Source organism: Vicugna pacos, chromosome 12 (assembly GCF_048564905.1).
Source record: "Vicugna pacos chromosome 12, VicPac4, whole genome shotgun sequence".
Taxonomy (NCBI): Eukaryota; Metazoa; Chordata; class Mammalia; order Artiodactyla; family Camelidae; genus Vicugna; species Vicugna pacos.
In genome coordinates this window covers 17,934,221-17,958,859 of record NC_132998.1, presented here as the reverse complement: position 1 = coordinate 17,958,859, position 24,639 = coordinate 17,934,221, and the positions used below count along the sequence as shown (strand labels likewise).

At 35.0% G+C, this 24,639-nt stretch overlaps 1 protein-coding gene across 9 annotated transcripts in view; it reads left to right on the top strand.

Moving 5' to 3' along the window:
• The window catches only part of PPHLN1 (periphilin 1), a 119,915-nt gene that overhangs the window by 63,555 nt on the left and 31,721 nt on the right, over positions 1 to 24,639 (top strand). For 5 of the 9 annotated variants that reach the window (XM_015238042.3, XM_006202868.4, XM_015238040.3 and 2 more), the window contains 4 exons: positions 1,066 to 1,122; positions 3,569 to 3,648; positions 8,313 to 8,432; positions 15,089 to 15,229. In XM_015238042.3, coding sequence (XP_015093528.1) covers positions 1,066 to 1,122; positions 3,569 to 3,648; positions 8,313 to 8,432; positions 15,089 to 15,229 — 398 coding nt within the window. The remainder of the gene's footprint in view (positions 1 to 1,065; positions 1,123 to 3,568; positions 3,649 to 8,312; positions 8,433 to 15,088; positions 15,230 to 24,639) is intronic. The other 4 variants (XM_006202872.4, XM_006202869.4, XM_072972976.1 and 1 more) reach the window with 1 other exon arrangement.

Sequence of the window (24,639 nt, the reverse complement as noted above, 5' to 3'; positions counted from 1 at the left end):
AAAACTTAGATAAAATAAGTCAGCTGCTCAGGAGGAACAGAACTTTTTCTGATGACTGATCAGTGAGCAATGAGAGAGGATATTGTGTCTTAAAGAACATTCTTGCAAAAGTAGAATGGCAATATTTATGTGATATTTCTTCAAACATTTTTTTAAGGCAAGGTGCTGACATTGCCAAAGTGATTCAGAAAACATGTTATTTTCTCAGAAAAAAAGATAAAATTGGCAATTTAAGGTCTATAATAGAATAATTTGAAATAAATGATAAGGAGTTTGCATCTTACTGGGAAGTATCTGAGAGCCCCTACTAATATATTTAGGCTGTTTAGAAAGCTGATTCCATCAGCATCGTTAAGAGTTTGCAGGTAAGGAAACTAACAAAATATTTACAAGATTCTAAATACAGTATAATTGGGAGTTCAACCAAGAGAGTAGCTGTGAATTTGTTTATGAAGAAAATCTATCTATAAGAGGATTTGTATAAAAAGAATTAGTAAGATTTAGTAGTAATAGGTTGCCTGTTGAGAGCAAGTCAGAATGACTACTTGCAGGTAGCCATTGTATGCCCAGGAAACTGATATGATATAGCATGAAAACCTTCCTGGGTGTCCTTTTTGATTTCTACTGGTGATTGATCTTTCATTCTTGAGTTTTGTGGTGTCATTCTTTAATCCTTTGAATGTTGACTTTATGGAGGAAATTAGACTAAATGCTTACAATGATGAGTAAGACGTGATTCCTGTCTTTAATTTTCCATGTCTTATCCTATTCTCATTATTTTCTGCGTATGCTGTCCTTGGTTAGCCTCATCTTTGTACATCATTATTGTTGGGCCCAGTTAGCTTCTGATCTTACATAGAGATTTTCTCCTATTCTGTGACTTACTTCTCATCAGTGGTGGTTGGCCAGGCAGCCCAACTTGAAGGCAGGATAGGAAAAAGGTTAAGGTCACCAGCAAATGCTCAGAAGTTCCTGTTCTCATTGCTCGTACTTCTGGGTTCTTCTCTTATTCCTCCTGGGCACAGAGGTGCGGGTGTTAATTCCTCCCTGCCCACCTTTCCCTAGAGTCCGTGCGTGTTGGTGCCTCCTACAAACGGCAGAATGAAGGAAAGCCAGAAAGAGGTGAGTTTTGAGCTAGATTTTGATTTGGGATTGTGAAGGGTGGGGGGCTTGAATTGATAGAGGTTATAGAAATGGGGAAGTGTTATAACTGTGCTGTTAAGTCTGCTGTTGGGACCAGAGTTGAACAGCATCAGACTCAGTAGGATTGGGGGGATATGTGGGTTTGTTGTCTGGGCTGACCATTCCTGGTCAAGAACTGCCACGTCATGGGAGGCTGAGATTTGTGGAATAGACAAGTGCTACAACAGTAGGATCAGGGTATTTCTGTTTACCTTTTTTGTGCTCTTTCAGCTGCCATCTGTATCATTATTTTTCTTTGTCCTTTGCTTTCTTGCCTGTCCCTTCCCTTCATGCAACAGGTATATGTGAATATGTGTGGATATTTGATAAACCACCTGCCCTATCCTTCAGCGTTCCTTTGCTTCTGCACAGTGAGATTGGTTGAAATCTGCTTAAGTTAGTCTTACGCAGCTAAAATCATGAAAGATTCTAAGACTACACTGGGCACCATTCTTGGCATACCTGGAGTGCTGATATTTTGTTTGTAGAGCAAATGCTAAATAAGAGATTAACAGCTGCTTGTGAAAGGTTTTTTGCTGTGTCCAGCTACTATGTGCCGGAATTTCGACTTGCCTTTAATTAACACAGTGTGCTCTGCTGATTGGTCCAGCTCCTCATCTTCTTTCAAGGCAATGCTTATCAGAATAGGATGGGGAAGTCATTGCATCCTAAGGGTAGAAAAATAGTTCATCTTTTCACCTAATGTTTGAGTGCCTACTCTTTTCTTAAAGGACTTGACTAGGTAGGCTTTGGGTATTCAGAAATAAATAAACTACGGTACTTGTTCTTTTGGGGGCTTTTGGTGCAATGGAATAGACTGACATTGTCACAGTATGATGCAGAATTTGCCACGTGCAATGGAAATACAGTAAGGAATGACTAAATAAACCATGCTCTTAGTCATTTGGGGCTGTAGTGGTGGTATCATTTTACTTTTGACTTTAAAGGTCTGTAAGAACGTTTAAACTAGCTTAGTGTGAAAGACTCTTAACGGTACCACAAGTTAAAAAAGATACTAGGGTTATGTCTTTGTTAAGACCGTTGGAGCTGTAGAGCTGGAGTACTGTGCCTGGAGCAGGAGTTTTCACCCTCAGCACTATTAACATTTGAGGCTGGGTTATTCTGTATTGTGGAAGCCGTCCTGGGCATTTGTAGGGTGTGTAGCAGCATCCCTAGCCTCTGCTCTCCGTGTGCCAGTGATTCCCACCCACTGCGGTAATCAGAAGTATCCTCACACGTTGCCAAATGTCATGCTTGGGGTGGGGGGGTCTTGAGAAGGCCTTTCTGGGTCCGCAGGACATTGGAAGATGTTACTCACTGCGGTCCCAGGTGGTCGGAAGCCCTCCCGGCCCGTACTTAACCGACCAGAGCAGGAAGAGCTTAAGAGGCTTTTTGGACTGAAGCTGGCTTTGCCTCAGTTTCCGGGTGGTTTTGTCTATGCTTTTGCTCTTGACTGCTTTCCTGGCGTTAACCCACTATCTAGTCTTGACCAGTTTCTGTGTCACTCTGAACTTGGTGCTCATTTTTCCTCTTCTCCGTAATTAAAGTTTTCCTAGCAGTTAAGAGCAGAGGATTTATGTCCCGTTTGACATATAGACAATTTAATGCAGTGCTTTTCTGTCAGTAACAGCTCACCGTTATTTTTAAGATTGTATATTTAACTAAACTTATTTTTTGTTGTTGAGATTGAACTGGCTAAAGTAATATTTAAATTTATTTTCTGGCTCAAGTTTCTATAAAAAACAGTGGTATACATAGAGTATTGTGTGAGTGTCTGAAGTGACTAAAGATAAAGTTTAGTGACTATCTCATACAGATTTATTTTTAATCATTTAACACATATTTGGATACTCATTCATATCAGGCACTGGATTAGTGCTCTAAATTATAGTTTTCTACTTTTAATTTTTTTTAAGCTGACTAAGCATTTCAGGAATACCTGCTAAATTTCCTACATGCCTCTCTCTTTGAGCTGCTGCTTAATTAGCTACTTCTCTTTGGTGGTATCTATCTAAGAACCTCCATTGGATTTTTAGTGTAATATATTAAACATTAGCTTTTCAGAACTTGGAGGAGGAAGCATTTATGATTTTAAAATGTTTTTTGCTTCTCTTGAGGTCTTCTTAGTGGTTCCACATTTGCTAACTGGCATTGGTGTGGCTTAGATTGCCATATATACTGTCCTTTGGTTCTAGGTTATTTCAAATTTTCAGCCTCTGAGAGAGATAGCTGGATTTTGATATTAACAGATTTAATTTAATAATGTAATAAAGATTTCAGTACTAAAATAAGTGTGTGACACTTGCCCCTTGTTTATTCAGTTACAAAATCATTCTAATTGAAAACAAATAAGGTAGAATATTGCATTTTATATTTTCTTATATAGGTAAAGAGAGACCTGTTCAGTCTTTGAAAACATCAAGAGACACTTCACCCTCGAGTTCTTCAGCAGTTCCTTCATCAAAGGTTTGTTATATTTCTGAAATCACTTTAAAAAGGAATTACAGAGTAAATGACTGTCTAGTTCAGATGCTTTTATTCTTTATTGTCATACCTAAATTTGGGGGTAATTCGCTGCATTTAAAAACTTAAATTTTAAGTAACCACAGCTTGAAAGTAGCCACTAGAGTAAACGAGCAGTTTTCTTATAGAATTATTTCCACAGGTTTTGCTAAAGTTGGTACCTAACAGTGTTCCTTCTCATCTTGACCCTAGCCATGTGGAAATGAATATTCAGATGGGCATATTTGAGAAACTGCATTCATTTTGGAAGGGAGTTTATAGGCAGAGACCCAACATTTATTGCATAACTACTTGATTCTAGATACTATATTATACATTTTCTTCTATTATTAATTCATACAAAAATTCTATAATATAGATAGGTAATATATTTCCATTTTATATAAAAGACTCAGAAGTTAAATAATTTTCTCAAATTACTTCACTGGTGAGTTTTCTGAAACATTTAAAGAATACCTTTTCAAACTCTTCCAAAAAATAGAAGAGGTATGAACACTTCCAAACTTATTTTATGAGACTAGCATTACCCTGATACCAAAACCAGACAAGGACATTACAAGAAAAAGAAAAAAATTACAGGCCAATATCCCTGATGAACATAGATGCAAAAACCCTTACCAAAATATTAGCAAACTAAATCAACAGCACATTTAAAAGATCATATACTATGATCAAGTGAGATTTATTCCAAGAATGCAAGAATGATACACCACATTAACAAAATGAAAGGTCAAAATCATATGATCATCTCAATAGATGCAGTAAAAGCATTTGACAAAATTTAATATCCATTTGTGATAAAAACTCTGAACAAAGTGGGCCTAGAGGGAATGTGCCTCAATATAATAAAGGCCATTTATGTCAGGCTGACATGATCAGCATCATACTCAGTGGCAAAAACCTGAAAACACTTCCTCTAAGATCAGGAACAAGACAAGGATGTCCACTCTCACTGTTTTTATTCAGCTTAGTATTAGACAGAGCAGTTAGGCAAGAAAAAGAAATAAAGAACATTCAAACTGGAAAGGAGGAAGTAAAACTGTCACTATCTGGGGACAACATGATTTTATATATAGAAAATCCTAAAAAGAAATAAAAGCAAAAACAAACAAATGGGACTTAATTAAACTTAAAGGCTTTTGCACAACAAAGAAAACCACTGACAATGAAAAAACAACCCACAGAATGGGAGGAAATATTTGCAAATGATATGACTGACAAGGGGTTAATATTCAAAATATATAAACAGCTTGTACAACTCAATATCAAAAATACAACCCAATCAAAAAATTAATAAAAGACCTGAATAGACATTTTTCCAAAGAAGACACACAGATGGCCAACAGGCACATGAAGAGGTGCTCAATGCTGCAAAATGCAAATCAAAACAAAAATGAGGTTATCACCTCACACCTGTCAGAATGGCTTCCATCAGAAGGTATACAAATAACAAATGTTGGAGAGGATGTGAAGAAAAGGAAACCCTTGTCTACTGTTTGTGGGAATGTAAATTGTACAGCCACTATGGAAAATAGTATGGGAATTCCTTAAAAAAAAAAAAAAAAGGGACTATCATATGATCCAGCAATCCACTTCTGAGTATATATGCAAAGGAAATGAAAACAGCATCTCAAGGAGATACCTGCATTTCTAGGTTCACTGACAGTATTCAGCAATAGCCAAGACATGGAAACAACCTGAGTGGTCCTCAGCGAAGAATAGATAAAGGAAATATGGTATAAAGGGGAGGGTAATGACTCAGTGGTAGAGTGCATGCTTAGCGTGCATGAGGTCCTGTGTTCAATCCCCAGTACCTCCATTTAAACACACATTCACACACACACACACACGAACAAACAAAGACCAAAATATGGTGTATATACACTATGGAATATTATTCAACCACGAAAAAGAAGGACATTCCACTATTTATGACAACATGGGTGGACCTTGAGGGCGTTATGCTAAGTGAAATAAGTAAGACGGAGAAAGACAAGTATTATGGTCTCACTTGTATGTGGAATCTAAAGAAGTCTTCACAGAAGCAGAAAGAAGGGTGGTCACCAGAGTCTGAGGGGTGGAGGAAAAGGGGGTTATGTTGGTCAAAGAGTACAGCTTGAAGCTATAAGATGAGTAAGTTCTGGGAATCTAATGTCCGGCATGGTGATTATAGTTAATAATACTCGATTGTGTAATTGAAACTTGCTGAGAGATCTTTAATGTTCTTGCCACAAAAAAGAAATGGTAATGACATGACATGATGCGGGTGTTATCTAATCCTATGGTTGTGATTATTTTGCAATTAAAAAAGGTAGCATATATATCTCCATTTTATATAAAAGACTCAGATGTTAGATAATTTTCTTAAGGACATAGCTAATCTTCACTGCATCATTCTTCTCATTCCTTCCTTCCCAGCATCCCAAAACGCGACAAAAAGATGATCCATGGTTCTAAATCCTCAAAACTTAAAAATTTGGAGGGTGTTGGTGAGGTTCTCGTCACCGATCTCACACTCTCTCTTTCTGTAACTTGTTATTCTATTCTCTTCTTTCTTCACTTCCTGTCTTTCTGTCTCTGATATGTTGGGCTTTCCCACAAGAATAGATTTCACCTGGCAGTCCGTGCTGGTGTTCAGGGAGCAGTTGCTTCTCTGCCTCAAATGAAAAAAAGAAAAATGTGTCTTTGTGACAGTTTGTGTGTTTGGAGTTTCTCTAGAAGTCTGATGATGTTAGAATGCTGGATTTTGAATTCCAAAGATTGACTGGATTGGATGTTTTAGTTCTTTCTTACCATACCAAGGGTGTTTTATCCACCTGAAAGACTGGCTTTTTGTTTGTTTGTTTTTGGTTTTGTTCAGGTAGAAATGAATGAAGAGTAAATAGTGCTTACCTGTCTAAGTCACTATGAATATTGAAATTATGATATTTGAAATATTTATTTCCCCTGAACTACAATACAATATGAATATGTTACAGCATAGGACTTTGTGGTACATGTTAAAGTATACGTTTAACCATAAAGTCTAACCATAATGGATTTTAGATTTCTTCACCTGACAGTTTACGTAGATGTTTGCATTTTTGTCTTAAAATGGAATCAGAATTTTAGACCTATGATCATTGTATTAGGGACGTACAGCGTCCTGTGTCCTCTTTCCAGGTTACATACTAGCTGTAGGGAGCTTTATTGCCTAGATTTCCTGATTTGGTGGAGGACTTTTTCTTTTAAACATTATGGCTGCCCTCCTGTAGGAATAAATTTTCAGAGTTTATTTTCTGCTGTTAGAAGTTAGTTTCAAATGAGAGTTTCTCAAGTATACACATTTATTGGCAGATGAATAGAAGAATTCAGATATAGAAGATTTTGCTTCCTTCTTTCTAGAGGTAACTTGCAACATTTGCTTTGCTTTTGCTTTGTAATTTTCTCTTCAAAATAGATAATACCTCCAAAAAGTGAGGTATGTTTTTAAAAAGATATTTGTGTATGTGTTTCTTCTTATTTTTTAGAAACTTTTTAACCTTATTACTATGTAATAATAAAGATATTGTTTATACCTTTTTAACCTTGTATGTGGGTAGGGCTTTGGAATGAAGAGATTTTGGCTTCCTTCGTGGCTGTGTTCCATGGCCATGGAAACACTCCCTGTGGACACATTGTGATTATCTTCCAGTAAATATGGATGGCAAGCCAGTTTTTTGATGAATTGAATAAACTGTGGAAGGGGGTCAAGGGCCTTATTCATCTGGAAGAGCTAGTTTTAAGGTCCAGCTCAGCATTTATTGAAACTATGTGCAAATCACTAACCTTTTGACATTCAGTTTTTCTGTTTATAAGTTGGGGTAGTAGAGTCTACCGTATCCACCTTCATGGAATTCCACTTAATTAAAAAATTTTTTTGGTTTGCATGTACAGACACTTTAAAAATGAGTGTACCATAATATGAGGATTTTTACTGACACTGTCATCCAGGGGAGGTATATTTGGAATCAGTGATGTGATTTTAGAGAAGTAAGAGGTGGAGACAAAATTAAAGTACCAAGCATTATACTAGATACTATCAGGGCTGTTATTTCTCTTGATTCTTACAGCTACTTTGTTTAAGAGTGAATATTATTAATCCCTGTTTTGTAAATGAGGAAACCAAGGCTCACAGTGTCGAAAGTTATGTATGTAAAATATCTACCCTCACTAGTGATGAGATTGCTGTTCAAACCCAGGTTTGTCTGTAACTCCAAATCCCATATCTTGTTTAGTATGCTGTGTGGTTGGAGAAGGAAAATAGTAGAAGATCAACATAAGGTCTTATATATTTTAAATACTGTTAGTATATTAGTTGTCAGTGTCTTTTCTTCCTTAGATGAATTTCTGAAGCTTTATATGTGTGAGATTAGGAGTCAAATCTAGTCTATATGCCCCAAACAAATTGCTACTTAAAGAAATCCTGTGTAGAATAATTTTGGAAAAGCAAATAAAGAATGTGCTTCTTTCCCGTGTAAATTTGAAGGCTTATATGATTTTGAGTGTAAGTGGGTATACTTCTTGATGTATTTGAAGTTTAAAAGCCCCCTAGAATTGTAACAGAACTGTTCTCTTCTTTTTATTAGGTGTTAGACAAACCCAGTAGGCTAACCGAAAAGGAACTTGCTGAGGCTGCAAGCAAGTGGGCTGCTGAAAAGCTCGAGAAGGCAGATGAAAGTAACTTACCTGAAATTTCCGAGTATGAGGTAAGGCATAATTTCTTCGGTATGTTTCACATCTGAGAGTTTTGTCTGGCTTTTAAATTATGGACAGAAATTTTGGTTTCTTCTAGTGTTTTAAAATATATTTGGGGAAAACATCTTCATGGATTATTAAGATTTAACACACATGGTAGTAGTGTGAATGTGAATGACTCTGAATTCAGTAATTACACTGTGTCTGAATGTCTAGTAGTTTAGAAGTGTAAGAACAGTGTAAGTATGGAATGTAAGGAAAATGCAGTATTTGTATGCTGCTTTTTTGCTGTTAAAAGTCATCTCTAGAAATCGTGCTAAACCACTTGTCATAAACCGCTGAATTCAGAACAAAAATCTAAGTAAGCCTTGGATCTTGGGCTGTATTTGTATTGCATGTTATGCTCTATGCAGATTATCTCATAAGTATCCCAAGAAATGGAAGTATGCCTTATTTGACCTGTGACCGTTCATGAATCTTGAGTACGAAAAAATGAGAATATTTTTGAGTCCACAGAATACTGTTTATAAAATATTTCCATTAAAATACTTGAAAGTGAACTGGAAAATGTATCTGTAACCTGTAATATCTCTAATAGGGAAATATAGATGTTTCATGGGCAAAGGTAAACTTTTAGATTCGGGATTTGGTACTAGAGGAATTATTTTGAATGACAGCCAGAGAATGTAAAAAAAATTTGTGTACCATGACAAATCATATATACTTGGAGATTTCTGGCTTTTCAATATGTTTTTGGATGCCTTTTACAGAATGTCCTTCAATAAAAGAGATCAAGCATTGGAATTTGATGTACAAGTTGTACGCCTACATACACGTTCACACACTATGAAAAAATCCTTTCCAAAGTAATTAATGTGCACTGCTCATATAAAGTATAAACCGTACAAACCCTGTGAAGACTTACAGAAATAGAGCCTTTCTTTTTTAAAATGCTGACCTGTCATAGAGATATCGGTTATTCTTAAATAGGTCAAGGTTTCCTTGTTACTGTAGCTATAACAGTAGATACTTATGAATAATCTGAAGTAAATTTTCAAAAATATCAAGCTGTCCCTCTTTGGTACCTTTCCAGCACTATTTAAAAGCATGAACCATATAGTAGTAAATTTAGTAGGGTCATTTTGCCCATTTTCCTTAATAACTTTGAATAATGGTTTTTATGTTAATAGTAGAAATATGTGCTTTAAAATGGCTATTTTGATCTGATAATTTTTCTCAGAGTACTTAAAACTAAAAGCTTTCAACAGTATTAATTTATTGTTTGCTAAATACTTCATCTTCAATTAGCCAGGCTTTATTAAGATGTATTTATTCTTCCCCCTGTCATTTTTGGTATCACTTTTTATACTTTTTCTCTTTTTTATCTCTCAGTTAAAAAAAAAAATCTCATTATCCACCTTTTCCAGGTTTTTTTTTTTAACATTTTTTTATTGAGTTATAGTCATTTTACAATGTTGTGTAAAGGTCAACAGTGCCACTGTTGTGGGGTTGTTTTTGTTTTTGTTTTTGTTTTTTGTCTTTTTTGGGGGGGGTGGGGGTGTGGGAGGTAACTAGGTTTATGTATTTAACTATTTTTTTAATGAGGGTACTGGGGATTGAGCCCAGGACCTCATGCCTGCTAAGCACACACTCTACCACTTGAGCTGCACTCCCTCCCCTTACCTTTTCCAGGTTTTAAGTATTCTATTTATACTCTTTTTTTCATTGCTTGACAGGATCTTGACTGACTAGTCAGTGACCTTAGGTTTAGAAAGACTTTTTTAGTAGCCTCCTTATTTTTTTCTCTAAAATAATGCATATAATTTGCTAAGTTTTGAATTAATGAGAAGTAAATAATTCTAAAAGTATGTATGTGTAGGGTCACAGGTCAGGCACGATCTTTTGTTGGACCAAAGGCAAGGTGAGTGGAGTAGGTTTGGGATTAGTGTGTTTGTAAGTCACTTACGTCAGTAGTGTTGAACAGAAGCATCAGTCTCATAGCATTGTCTAAAACGTGCTACAAGTTAAATGAACACTTCTCTATGCTAGAGATAAAGCAATGGGGAAATTCTTATGATGCTTTGTCTTCTGGACTCAGATAGTCACATTTGTTCTTGGGCAGTTACTACGTAGTTGCTCATTTCAGTGATCCCTGCTTTTTGAGAAATAGACTTGAGAATTTTGACCTTGGTTCTGTAAACTATCTGGTTTGAAAAAATAAGGCTTAAGGAAAAAAGGACTTTGATGCTAGGAAAGAATTTAGCATAACTCTGTGTGTCTGTGTGTCTATCTAGTTGTGACAATCTTTTTATTTTATATTAGCTATTTAAGTAATGGTCTCTGTACTTCAGAAACATTGTGTAGATTCATTTTTATGAGCAGAGAGGGGATTAAATATTTAGGTTTCCAGTTTATCTTCTCTTACTGCCATTAATACAATTTTAAGCAATTTGGTTGGGAGACCATGTAGTATATAGAAAGTCTGGTGGAACTGAAGATATATTCAGTGATATGCTTAAATTTTCAAGAATGTTGTAGTTCATTCTTCTGTTCAGTTTTATACTTTTATCTTACGGACTCTAATAGAGAATTCCCAAAGTATTTGATAGAATAATAATTCTGAAGCGTTTTAATGGCCTGAAGAAGGAAAAAAAGATTCTATTAGCCCCACCATGTTTGGAAAGTGCTAAATTTAAGAGAGGCAGGTTGGTTTAGACATTTCAGCATTTTCCAGAGATTTTAATGTTAATATGCTCATCAGTGATCTGTGAAAGGAGGATGAATAATAAAGTTTGCATAATTTGTCAAACTTGAAATTTTTTTCCCGGTGCGTATTTTAGGACTGGTGTTTTAAGGCATGTATTTTCAGAATATGATTCTGTACTGGCTTTCTCATAGTTTATTTAATTTCATTGAATATTCATTCTGCATCTACTTGTGTCAAATGCTGCGTTAGCAACACTGTCCTAGCTTTCAGAGAGCTTGCAGTCAAGTTTCGTAGAGAGATAATTTAGTATCAGTAAAGAAACAGCCATGAGAGTTTTGCTTTTGGCTGTCAAAACGAAAAGCAAAGTATTCAAAGATTATTAGAATGTCCCAGGAGAACAGTTTGCTTCTTGCTGTAGAAGAAAATTTTAACATATTTCTTATTTAAATGTGAAAATGTGAATTATGTTGTTTCCACATATCAGGTGTCATTTTCCCCTTACCCTGTCCCTACTGAAGTATGCCCAACTTCCATGGCCCTCTTTCAAAAATTCAGCTTCATTCAGTGGAATCAATAATGCTTTAGGTAATAAGACTCAAGCTCTCCCTTGCTTCCACTTTTCTTCCCTCCTTATTATAAAATTTTATGCCCCTTTGTAGTTCACTGATGATCTTTTTTTTCTTTTACTTGTCTAGTTATTTAGATAGATAGGTAGATGGGTAGAATGTATCTCATGTCTTGTTTCCTCTCTCGTATCTTGGATAATATAGATCTAATTAACTGAACTAAATTTAATTACTACTAAGCTCTTCCCCCCCCCCCCGGTTTTATTGAGATCTAATTGACGAACAGCACTAAGTTTAAGGTATACAGCTTAACAACTTGACTTATGTATATTGTGAAATGATTACCACAATAAGTTTAGTTAGCATCCATCATCTCATATAGATACCACCCCAAATTTGTTTTTCCCTTGTGGTGAGAACTCTTAGGGTTTAGGTTTACTCTCTTAGCAACTTTCAAATACACCATACATCATTGTTAACTATAGTCATCATATTGTACATTACGTCATCAGTACGTATTTGTAACTGGAAATTTATACCTTTTGACCACCTTCATTTGATTCCCACCTCACTCTCTAACCCCCACCTCTGGTAACCACAGATATGATCTTCTTATCTATGAGTTTCTGTTTGTTTGTTTTTAGATTACATTTAGATTCCAAGTGTAAGTGACAGCATACAGTGTTTGTCTCTGGGTTATTTCAGTTACCATGATACCCTCAAGGTCCATCCATGTTGTCCATCCATCTTCTTTATAATGGCTGAATAATATTTATATAAATATAAATATTCTTTCTATTTCTTCTTTATCCATTTATCAGTTGATAAATGCTTAGGTTGCTTCCATGTTTTGGCTATTGTTAATAATGCTGCTATGAACATTGGAGTGCAGGTATGTTTTTGAATTCGTGTTTTCATTTTCTTTGGATATATACCCAGACATGAGATTACTGGATCATGTGATAGTTCTTTTTAAAATTTTTTGAGGAACCTGTTTTCCATAGTGGCTGCATCAATTTACAATCCCACCAACAGTGCACAAGGTTTTTTTTCCTCCACATTCTCCTAGCATTTGTTAACACTTGTCTTTTTGATGCTGATCATTCTAAGAGGTGTGAGGTGATACCTTATTGTGGTGTTGATTTGCATTTCCCTGATTAGTGATGTTGAGCATCTTTTCATGTACCTGTTGGCAATTCATATATCTTTGGAAAAGTGTATATTCAGCTTATTTGGGTTTTTGTTTTGTTTTGTTTGCTATTGAGTTGTGTGAGTTCTTTATTTTGGGTATTAACTCGTTCTCAGATATATGATTTGCAAATATTACATGATTTTAAAATATTTTCCCGATTCTGTAGGTTGTCTTCGTTTTGTTAATCATTTCTTTTGCTGTGCAGAAGCTTTTTAGTTTAATACAGTCCCACTTGTTTATTTTTTATTTTGTTGCTTCTGTTAGAGATGTCATATCTAAAAAATCATTGCCAAGACCCATGTCAGGAAGCTTTTTCCCCTCTTTTCTTCTAGGATTTTTATGGGTCCCAGTCTTACGTAGGATTCTTGGTTGACAGTTTTTTCTTTTAACACTCCAAAGATACTGGTACACTGTCTTCTGGCCTCCAAAGTTTCTGTTGAGAAATCTGCTTAATCTCAGTGAGGACCACTTGTGTATGATGATTTTGCTTCTCACTGCTTTCAGGATTCTCTCCACGATAGTTAAATCAGACAAATTCTGCCCCTGTAAGTTTTGTGTAGGTTGGGAGACAGATTGCTAGTGCTTTCTACTCTGCCATCTTCCCAGAATCCTCACCCCTTAAATGATTCATATACTTTCAACTTAAATCCCTTAAAATATATAACTCAAGACTGGTACAAATTAGGTTCTTTAGAAAGTAGATTTTGCACGTACATGTCAGAAATTCACATGGCACTGAGGTAGGTAGAGTGTCTCCCTTCCATCCATCCTATTCCCTACTTCTAAGTTATCCCTATGGAGACAACCTCTTTTATCACTTTTTTCCAATATCCTTCCAGAGGTAGTGTATTTATATATATGTTATGTGTATATATATATACACACATACACCCGTACTATCCTCTTCCCTTTAGTTTTCCACACAGTTGGCCATATATTTATAGGGAATGACCTTCAGGACTTAGGAGAAAAATTAGGATATATTATGTGTAGACTATAGACTGTTCTTATTCTTGTACATGATGTTTTACTATTCTGTGGTTCTAGATAGTATGACTTATTTGATGGACATTTAGGTTGCCGTCAATCATTCGCAGCCATATCGTAGTCTTTGTTGCTCACGTGTGTTATCTGTAGGTTAAGTTCCTAGAGGTGAAGTTGTTGGGTGAAAGGGACATGTGACAAATGCTGCCAAATTACTCTTCAGAGAGGTTGTGGCAGTATACAACACACTAGGTGTTGGAATGCCAGTGCTTTTACTGGTAAAGCAGCACTAATTTGTGTATATCTTGTGACTTCTCTAAACCCATTGCTGTTTCCTGCTACTTCGATCACCAAAACCTTGTTTTTTGATAAACTTGTCATGAATTTCTCATTTCCTCCCTCATCTTCCACCCAACTAAAATATATAATAGTAAAATATATCGGCTCAAACAGTTTACTCTTTCCAACTTATTGCTTACTGCAAGCTGCATGGAGGCGAGCACTTCTGTCTGCTCAGTTCATTGTTATCCAGTGTTCCTTGGGTTCCAGTGTTGGCTTGGCCATAGAATAAATTTTTGAATAAACTAATGAATGTAATTAAATAATAGTTTTCCCTCATTTATTTAGTTTTTCTCTTTTCATCAAAAGTATTTTTAGAAAGTAAAATAATTGGCTATGAGCTTTTTGCGGGATTATTAATTAATGAATTGTTGCAATATTGTCGAAGTGATTATTACTGCTTTTTGGATTGTTTCCTTTTCAGTTATTTCAATAAATTTACAGGCTACAGGAGGCAAGGTATTTTTAACTTCTGAAGTAGAGCCCTTTCCATGTTCCTATTTAATATATCTGTATATGTGTGCACACATTTCTCATTTTCAATTGGACTTTTTCTCTTCAGTGTTTTTTAAATAGATTGCTAAAGGAATAAACCTTCTGGCTGTATCTTAATATAGTACAAAATACAATTTTGGAATGGAATAAGCCCAGAGGCTTTGTCTTACCTAAAATTTAAAAAGTAGCAATCATTTCCTCCTTAGTCCTCCTCACATGTCTCATTATGCCTAGCAAAATTGTTAAAAGTGTTTCTTTTCTTAGAACAGGTTAAACTTAGCACTTTCTCTTGATATAATCTGCCAATTAGTGCCTGTATGCAGTCATCTGAAATGGTGTACGTCCTTTAAGAAAGTAATGAAAAATTTATAATTCGTTTTAAAGGCAGGATCCACAGCACCATTGTTCATTGACCAGCCAGAAGAACCCGAGTCAAATGCAACAGATGGCATAGAATTATTCGAAGATAGTCAGCTAACCAGTCGCTCTAAAGCAATAGCATCAAAAACCAAAGAGATTGAACAGGTGAGAATCCAGTCTGCTTAAAGTACATAGTCCTTTGTTCCTGTCACTTTGTGCATAGTGGTTACAGTAAATATTCATTGGCTAAGTATATTTCATTTTGTCTTTTTCCATTTGTGACTCTGAAATTATAATTTAAAAAATTATAGAAATTGTTTGAGTTGATTTCATAGTAATTTTGGTCAGTTGGTCCTCCACCCCTGCTTACCTTTTTTTAAAAATAAAAAGCAGTCTTCTATTTTAGAGAATATTAATATTCTAGTTAGTGTGAAGCAATTTAAAAACTATTAAACTTAATAGGGATGGGCTGAAAGAGATATTAAGTATGCCAGAATGTTAGCAAATGTTATTTTGTAATATTAGAATTCGAGATTTTTTATGGTTTTCATTATACTTTTAAGCATTTTTTAAATATTAAAGAAAAAATAACGAGTAGATAATTTAAGTCTAATTTTAATGATGTTATTCTGAAAGTTAGAATCTTGTTTTTAATAGATTGAATAGATTATTTAAAGAATAATTGTAGGACAAAACCTTCTATTTGTGTCTTAATACAATGTGAAATACAATTTTGGAATAGAATTAGCCTAGAGGCTTTGTTTTACCTAAGATTAAAAAAGTAGCAATCGTTTCCTCTTTAATCTCCTCATATATGCTCATTATGAATAGAAAATTTTAGTGTTTGTGGAAATATTACCTGCCCTATAGGCTATTATCACTTTAAGAGAATTAAATGAAGTAAATACAATGTGAAGGGGCTTTGTAAAACGTGACATGTCGTACAGCTATTTGTTTTTGATGTTGATACTCTCCAGTGCCTTGAGTAAATGTCATTATATTGTTATATAATCTTCTAAAAAAACTATTGGAAATTAAGAACAAAATTAAATCTTTTCTCAAGGTGCTGTCCATTTCCACATTAATTAAAATCTATTTCCCTTGGTTAAATAGGAGAAAATCTTAATTAAATCCCAGATATGCTTGAACAGTTTAGATTGATGCCACCTCAATGGCAAAAGATAAGAACTTCGATAGGAAATTTGTCCTGTAAGCCAGTAGAGTTTCCGAGTGGAGTTGGTTAGCATTATCAGATTCTTGGAGGAATGTAAGGAAAATGGGGACTGAGAAAATCCTGTTTAATCTGGCAGCGTGAAAGGCAGATTGGTGCCTTTCAAGATATCAGTTAAGTGAGAGCATAAATAAATGGTTTGCTCACTAGGTGTGCCTTCCAACATGAATATGAATATCATTATCCTGTATTAAATTATACCCTTCTGTCTTTTTACTCTGGCTTATTTTTCTTTGTAGCTTTTTAATTTTTTTTTTTTATTTTTAACCATTTGGCATAAGTTTTTATTTGTTTGCTTGTCTCCCTTCACCATAATGGAAGCTTCGTGAGAGCAAAGACTTTTTGTTTTGTTTACTGCTTTATCTTCATTACTCAGAACAGTGATTGGCATGCAGTGGGCTCACAGGAAATATTTGTATGAACAGTCTCTGAGTCACTTGAAATCAGAGGCTGTCTTAACCTGACCACTTAACAGAGTGCCTACGCCCAGTACTTAGTAGTAAGTGCTTGATAAGTATTTGTTAAATGAATGAATTATTTAATGTTATTTTTCTTTTCCACTTAATGTGCAGTTCTCTAAGGGAGAGGTTGTCTTAAGAATATAACTGGTAGAAAAACTTGAGTGACTCCCCTGTTTGGAGGGAGTCTTTTGGGTTGTTATTTATTGATATTTATACTATCTCCTCTTGTTAGAAAACTTAATGGTATTAAATATTGGAATGTAACTACTGTTTAGGGAACTTTGGTTTTCATATATTGGCAAGAAAATCAAACTAAAATTCCTCAGAATGTCAGAAAGCCAACAAATAATGATACATAATTTTATAAATCATGTCTAAACATTACGGTGATTTTTGGAAATGAAAAAAAGTATTTTTAAGGGGATTTCCCCCTAATTTTTTCCATTTCTAACTTTCCCACATTTTATTTTTATGGATTAAATATTAGACAGATAGGAATATTATAAAGGTTTGAGAAAGCTAGATGGTAGTTACGCAGTTGTTCAGTAATTATTTTTTATGTTTTTCCATATCCTTGAAATATTGCATGATTTTATAAAATGAATAATAATCCAAAAAAGCCCTGCATAGATGAGGCCACTAAATCATGCTTAGAATAATAATGTAAATATTGGTGTAATAGTCAAGTTAGTTTTTCTCCCTATTATGTCAAGTGCAGTATGTTCAGATACCTTATAAAGATAAAGATAAATTTACACATATAGATTTTTGAGGGTTTGTATAAATTAGATCCTTTAGCCCTTGAATCCCAAGAAAGTCACTAACTTGAGGCAGTATTACAAAATAAACTAAATTAACTAAATCTCCAGGCCAAAATTTGATTTATTTCAAAAGGCCTACAAATGTGGCTTATTCAATGTTTAAGGTCATATACATAAGGAGATAGATTGTGTCGGAATCACCTCAGTAAGGGAGCAGATTCATGTTTTTTGCCATATTATTGCCTTCTCATCTCTGGGCACATAAGTATTTGGTAGGATTGGAGATAATGCCTTTTGAAAAAGCTCCCATGTCATGGTCATATATGGCAGAGAACCACTGGTCTAAAATCCTCGAACCAGAAGACATCAGATTACACCTCTGAATACTGTGTTGCTGGAGGTCATTTGAATCGTCCCACTTTTATGTGAATACCTTTTAGTGGATATGGTCCATTCTGCTGCTACAGCACATTTATGTTCCTTGTGCTTTCAGTCCTATGGTATATCTTTTTCCTTTATTTCCCCAGATTACCCCCTCTTAACGCTATTTGGACCATCTTTTACAGTCAGTTACTGGAATATTTTCCTAGGCTTCCTGGCTTCTGAGCTTAAAGAGGCAAACTTAAGAATTTTTCCTGTCATAATAGTAATTCTTAGAGTGACTTAACCCACAGAATTATGGATGAGTCATATTCTGTCTCAGATGTTTGGCTTTTACCCCTTGACTGTTATATCCCACAGGTCCTCACATACCTACAATTACTTAACTGTTAGATTTGACAGTGCTTCCTACTCTGCTAATTTTACCAGTGAGGAATCTTGTCTTTTAACAAATTGTTACTTTGAATAAACCACACAAATTGAAATCCTCCATTATTGTATACCCTCCTTCCCTCTATTGTTCCTCGAAGGATAAAGCAATATTTACCTTAACTCTTTGCAACTCTCATATTTAAGATTTGCAAGGTCCTTCATACTTTGCTAAAGTTGTGTTTAGACATAGCTTGCCAGTGAGATCCCTTGTTATCTTGGGGTCTTGGCATCTAAATGTAAAAGTACTCTTGTAATTCCCCACTGGCAAGATCTGGATTAGAAGTCTTCCCTCTTCCTCTTTCTTCAGATGGACTCAGATAATATGAGTAGATCTGGGATGGATGGATATGCACACACACACACACACACGCGTGCGCATACATATAGATATGTGTACATATATGTGTATGTGTATACACACGTACATACATACACACTCTTAGTATGCATATGCGTGGTCATCCTAGCAGATTGTATGACTGAATGTGTCAGGGTGGCTAAAATCCTCCTAAAGACACCAGTTGTGGAGAAGCAATTACCTAGTGAAGCAACTGCTAAGGGTAGTTGGTGAGTAGCTGAAGTTTATAAGGATATTTTGCTATGCAGACTAGTCTTGAAAAAAAGAACCTATCATCTCTTCACTCTCAAGGCACTGTTCATATGTTGTGATTCTCTACTTTTGTTGTGCATTTGTGGGGCTTTCGAAAAGCAGAGCTTCTTGGATTTCTGGCATAAGTATTCTGATAAGTAGGTTATCAGAGCTTCTCAGGCTTTAATGTGGATGTAAGTCACCTGGGGATCTTAGTAAAATACAGATTTTGACTCAGTAGCCCTGGGATGGGGCTTGAGATTGGAGTTTCTGACGTTCTCCCAGGAGATGCTGACTCTACTAGCCTATGTACCATATTTAGAGCAACAAGGATTGGGAGGAGGTGACTCTTTTTTCTTAAGTTCTTCTATAGTTTCTAATGTGCTTAAAGGTTGAAAACTATTACCACCTTTTATGTAAATTAGAGGTTTTATTGTATCTATTTTTTCACTATGCTATAATTAGCATGCAGTAAAATACATAGGTCTTAAATATTCAGTTGGATGAGTTACAACAGTTGTAACACTTTATAAATATCACCCAGAACAAATATTTATGAAAGTCTTTCTTTTCAGATATGCACTTGAATATACTGGGAGTGATGAGGATTTAGTTAGGAACTGTAAGTTATGGTCATATCTCAAAAGCATGTGCTCTAGTTTGGTTTATATTAAATATCCTCCAGCTCATCCATTGAAAGCTGTATTTTAAGTGATAAGATGCACTGGAATAAAATTCAAAGGCACAAGGGATTATGGTGTGAAAAACAAGTTTCCTTTTCATCCGTAATTCTTAGCTGCCCGATTTCTTTCCCCAGTGTATAGATACACTATTAGACACACACACATATGTGTATACACAGTTTATATACAGTTTTTATATGTGTGTGTATACATACATGCATACATACATACATGCCATGTGTTGTGTACACACAGACACACCTGGTGCATGGGGTTGTTGTGTGTGTCTCTATACTTTTTCTTTAAATAAAAATGGTAGCATACCATGTACCCTGTTCAGTACGTCTTAGAGCCATTCTGTATCAGTATGTATAACTAGTCCCCTATTAATAGGTATTTATACACTGTGAACCGTGTTTCAAAATATAGGACCTCTGATTTTTTCGACATTCAAGAAAAGGTATATATTTGTACTTTTAAAATAAATAATTACATTTAACATGAACAGTTTGGAGGGCGGAATTGGTTTAATACTGTGGGTGTCAAGTGCCTGTGTTTATGTCTTGTTAAGCACTCTGCAGGTTCCAGTAACTGCAGAGGAGATCCCCAGAGTGCCTGTTACCTCTCGTGGGTCTAATGCATGCCAAGTTTGAGAGTAACCAGAATATATGAGTTTCCAGAAAATCTGTATTTCTTGCTTGTACCGATCTTTGTCAACCTTTCTTAAAAATTAGATGCAGTTAATAAACTCTACACCAGTGCAGTTATGAGGATGTTCCTGATAATATTCTTTAAGTGCATTATTCATGATATTCCTCAAATCACAGAAAATTATCATTTGTAGGAGGGAAAGTCCATGTCTTCTTCTAATTTGGTGGGTAATAACTAAAAAAAAAAAAAGAACACGTACTATGAAGGCAAATTCATTTAAAAAATCTCTTTGACTATTTTAGGGCACTGTCCTAACATAAAGCTGTTTCATGAAAAAGCTGATATTTCTACTTATAAGTAAATCTCTTATTAACAGGACAGTTGATTATGTATTTATCTGATAATTTATGATTAAAGTGTAGACAGGAATCATTTTAGATCCAGAGAGGGTGCCCGTCTAGTGCTCTGAAACAGAACTCAGGTCCTCTTGATTGAGGGGGTTGTTTCTTTTTCTTCTTTCCTTCTTTTAACTTTAAGAGACTTAAACTGAATATACATTTGTTTTAGGGAAGACATTATTTTTTTGTAACCAGTCGGAGCTATGCCAGCCTTGTTATATTTATTTCTTAGCCATGTGGGAGCTACTTTCCTTACTCCAGTTAGTTAAGGAAATCAAGTTATTTTGGAAATCATTTTGTTGCCTGTGTAGGTCATTAGTCTAATAGGTTAATAAAATTTTGCTGTAAGTCTAGATCTGTCTACTTAATGTATGATTTTTATTTTAATTTGAATTCCACGTGCTAATAATTTTGTGACCATATGGGCTGCCCATTGACTTTTCTTCATTTTTCCCTCAAAATAAAAAAGTTAGGCTGAATGATCTTAGGCCTCTTCCTAATCTGAATCATATTAAAAATTAAAAGCTAAATATTGTTTCTTCTGTACATATGACTGTGTGTACATACAGAAGCTATTTTCAGATTTAACTCTAGCATATTTAGATGTAGATTTTTTTAACCCCCTTAATAAGGACACAGAGTAAGTACTTAATATGCTTTTTAAAAACTCAAATATGCCATTGCTGTGCATCAGTCAGTAATTAAGTAGTGTTTGTTGAACTAATGAATTGTGCACAAAACGTTTTCTTCAGTAAAGATGTTACATTTAATCACTGCTTTGCCTGTGGCCCTCTTCTTATAGGGTCTAGTGTCCATCACCATCTGTACAGTCCGATGCTTCCCAGCACTCTCACTAGCTCTGGCTCTTTCTCTCTCAATATAAAATAGGCTACTTTTGTTATATTTTTAAAGTGAAAAGGCAAGAAAATTAATCAAATGTACCGTCTTTCTGAAATGTTAACCAGAGTTGGGGACACAGAAAAGAATCATCTTTAACACGTGGGGGATTAAAATGAAATTGTTTCCAAAGTAGTGGCAACTCTGTCTGTCGTTGTATGTGCGTAATCTAATCAAGCATTTTATACTAACCCTACATAATAGAAACGTTCTTTTTTCTCTTTATCAGGGCAAATAACAAACTTCTTAAAAGTGCAGTTCTCACCACTATCTTGTCTAGACATCAAGTCTACCCTACTGTATTTAGCAGTCCTTTATTACCAACCACTTATTCAGACTTTACATATATAGATTTAGTAAAATACACTCACATAAGATTTACCTCTGAAAAATCTCTTATTTCTAAAACACCAAAAATAAATCATTTATTTTGGCTAAGTTTCGAAGTTTTTGAAAGTTATAATTTATCAGATTCTGTCCATGCTCTTACTATAGAAACTTGTTGCTGAAATGTAAGTGTAACAATTTCGTTTTAAGGGAGTTACATCTGAAAGCTGTCTGGTTAGGTAATTTGTATCATGCTTTAAATGTCAAAACCAAGCATCTCAGCCTTTACATTTAATTAAAAGTAAGTTATTTATTTATACTTGATGTAAACCCATACATTTGAAGATTGATAACTCTGCTAAGATACTACTTTTACATAAAATTTAAAATTTGGACAGTACAGATTCCAAGCTTTACAAAAACTATGCATAAAATGTTACAAGTACCAAAAGAGACGAGGCCACCCTGGACCTTATTCCTGGGAGTGTCATCATTTAAACAAAGTACCAGGACAGGTGTTCCTGATGGCACAAGCCCATGCCTGGGTTTCCTTCTCTCACCTCTTTTTTCCTGTCAGCCAGTGTTAGATAAGGATTTTCTCTGGTGGTTCCAAATTACTGTCCCTTGCTATTCATTTCCCCTTTTGTAGGTGACAACTTTTAGTCTGAGTATTTCACATAAGGGGCATTTGTAATTAGTGTGGCATAGAAAACGCTAGATGCTTCCATTTAGTGCTTTAACTTCTCGAAGCCTTTTCCTCATTTGTTAAGTAGGATTAACTGCATGTTTCCCCACAGAATTAATAAACTCTTGTATGCGCAAGCCCTTTATATATTGAAGTCACTATACAAATGGTTATGGTAGGGTTAAGCATTTCTTTGCCTGGTGTTTTTTCTTTTTTGTTGTTTCTGGATTGTTTTGTTCTGCAGCTTTGTTATATTGACTACTTTCAGATTAGTTCTTAGGAATATTTTATAGCAAGTTTCCTATAAAGTTTAACTCTGAGAAGCTGTTTTCTCATCATTGTGAGGATTTGATCTCCTGTCCTTCTGTTTCTGTTTTGGTTTTTCTTCCCCCCCTTTAGTTGTTCAAAATGAAATGTAAAAATAATTTTACTCTGAAATATTTTGCTTATTTCCGGGGATGGGGGTCTTTGTAATTTTTTTTTCACGTTTTCCATTTGGTGTGCCTTTTTTTTTTTTTTAAATCTCACTAGTCCTTACCTTTTTTCCCCAGAAATAAGCACCATAAAAAGGTTAATGTTTCCTTCTCCTTAGAATTCCCTGCTTTGGCTCCCTGTCCCTCAAACGTAAATTGTTCTCAGCTTTCCCCCTTCATTTGTCATTCCTGATTTTTAAGATGTGATTCTTCCTATAACATCTGCTGTCTTCTCTTAACTGTTGTTTAGTTCAGGTGTTGTGCAAGGAGGTAACAGACTTGTCTGTTTTATACACTCCTTTGCTGACTGCAGTGAGAGTTAATTGATATTCTCAATTCATTTATAGAAGGTGTTTTGAAAGTTGCACTAAGAAATATTATGTTTCTACTTAAAGATAACCTGAAATTAGACATTAGAAGTGGAGTTGATGTTGGGAGTCCGTTATATTGTTAGCTGTTTTGTTGTGTTCTTCATCTTTTTTAATATTTTGCTTTTTAAAAAACTTTTGCAAGAAATTGGACAGTGCAGTATATATCATTTCTATTTAGAATAGTTGTTTACTTGAATTAGCTGGGAGATTATTTGGAGATTTTTTTTTTTTTGTCTCCTTAGAGCTGAATCTTAAGATTGCTAATCCCTCAGTTACCTGGACTTGGGGGGAAATGAGCAGTTCAGCATCATTTAATTTTCTGGTTAGCTGACGCTCAGTTATGCTAAACTCTGCTATAATTGCTAATGTGCTCTACTTTTTAAAGAAAATCCCTTTAATGATGTGTAATACATGTACAGAAAAGTGTTCAAAACATAATGGTTAACCTGAATGATTTCTCAGAAAGCAAACACTAGTGAAAAAACTATCATTCAGGGCAAGAAATAGAGTCTTACCAGCACCCCAGGCATCCCCTCATACTTCCTGTCATTCTCGCCCCCTCCCCTTTCCCCAGAGGTAACCACTGAATTGATTCCTAACATTGTAGTGTAGTTTTGTCTGTTTTTGAGCTTTAAGCAGATTGAGTCATATGTATTATTTTATGTCTAGCTTTTTTTTTTTTGTTCAGCATTGTGTTTATGAGATTCATTTGTACTGTATAGCTCCTTATGGGTTTAATCTGCATTTCCCTCATTACTAATGACGCTGAGGATTTTTTCATACAGTTATCGGCACATAGATTTCTTCTTTTGTAAAGTACCTGTTGAGAGTCTTGCCTGTTTTACTGTTGTGTTCTTTTGTTTTTGTTTTCTGAGTGATTTGGAGAAGTCCTTTATATATTCTGAGCACACAGGCCCCTTGTAAGTCGCATGTGTTGCAGATATCTCTTCCCATCTGGGGGGCTTGCTTTTTCATTCTTTTGATATCTTTGGAGGGATAAAAATTCTTACTTTTAATATAGTCCAGATTTTTCAGTCTTTTTCTTTATTACTTTTATTTGTCTCCTATTTAAGATATCTTTCTCTTTTATTATCTTCTAGAAGCTTTTTTGTTTTGTTTTTTACATTGAGTTACAATCCACCTGAAAATGTATATATACTGTATATTGAATATAGCAGGGAAAAACTTAATCATTTTTTTCCCATGTGGACCTCCATTTGACCCTGAACCATCTA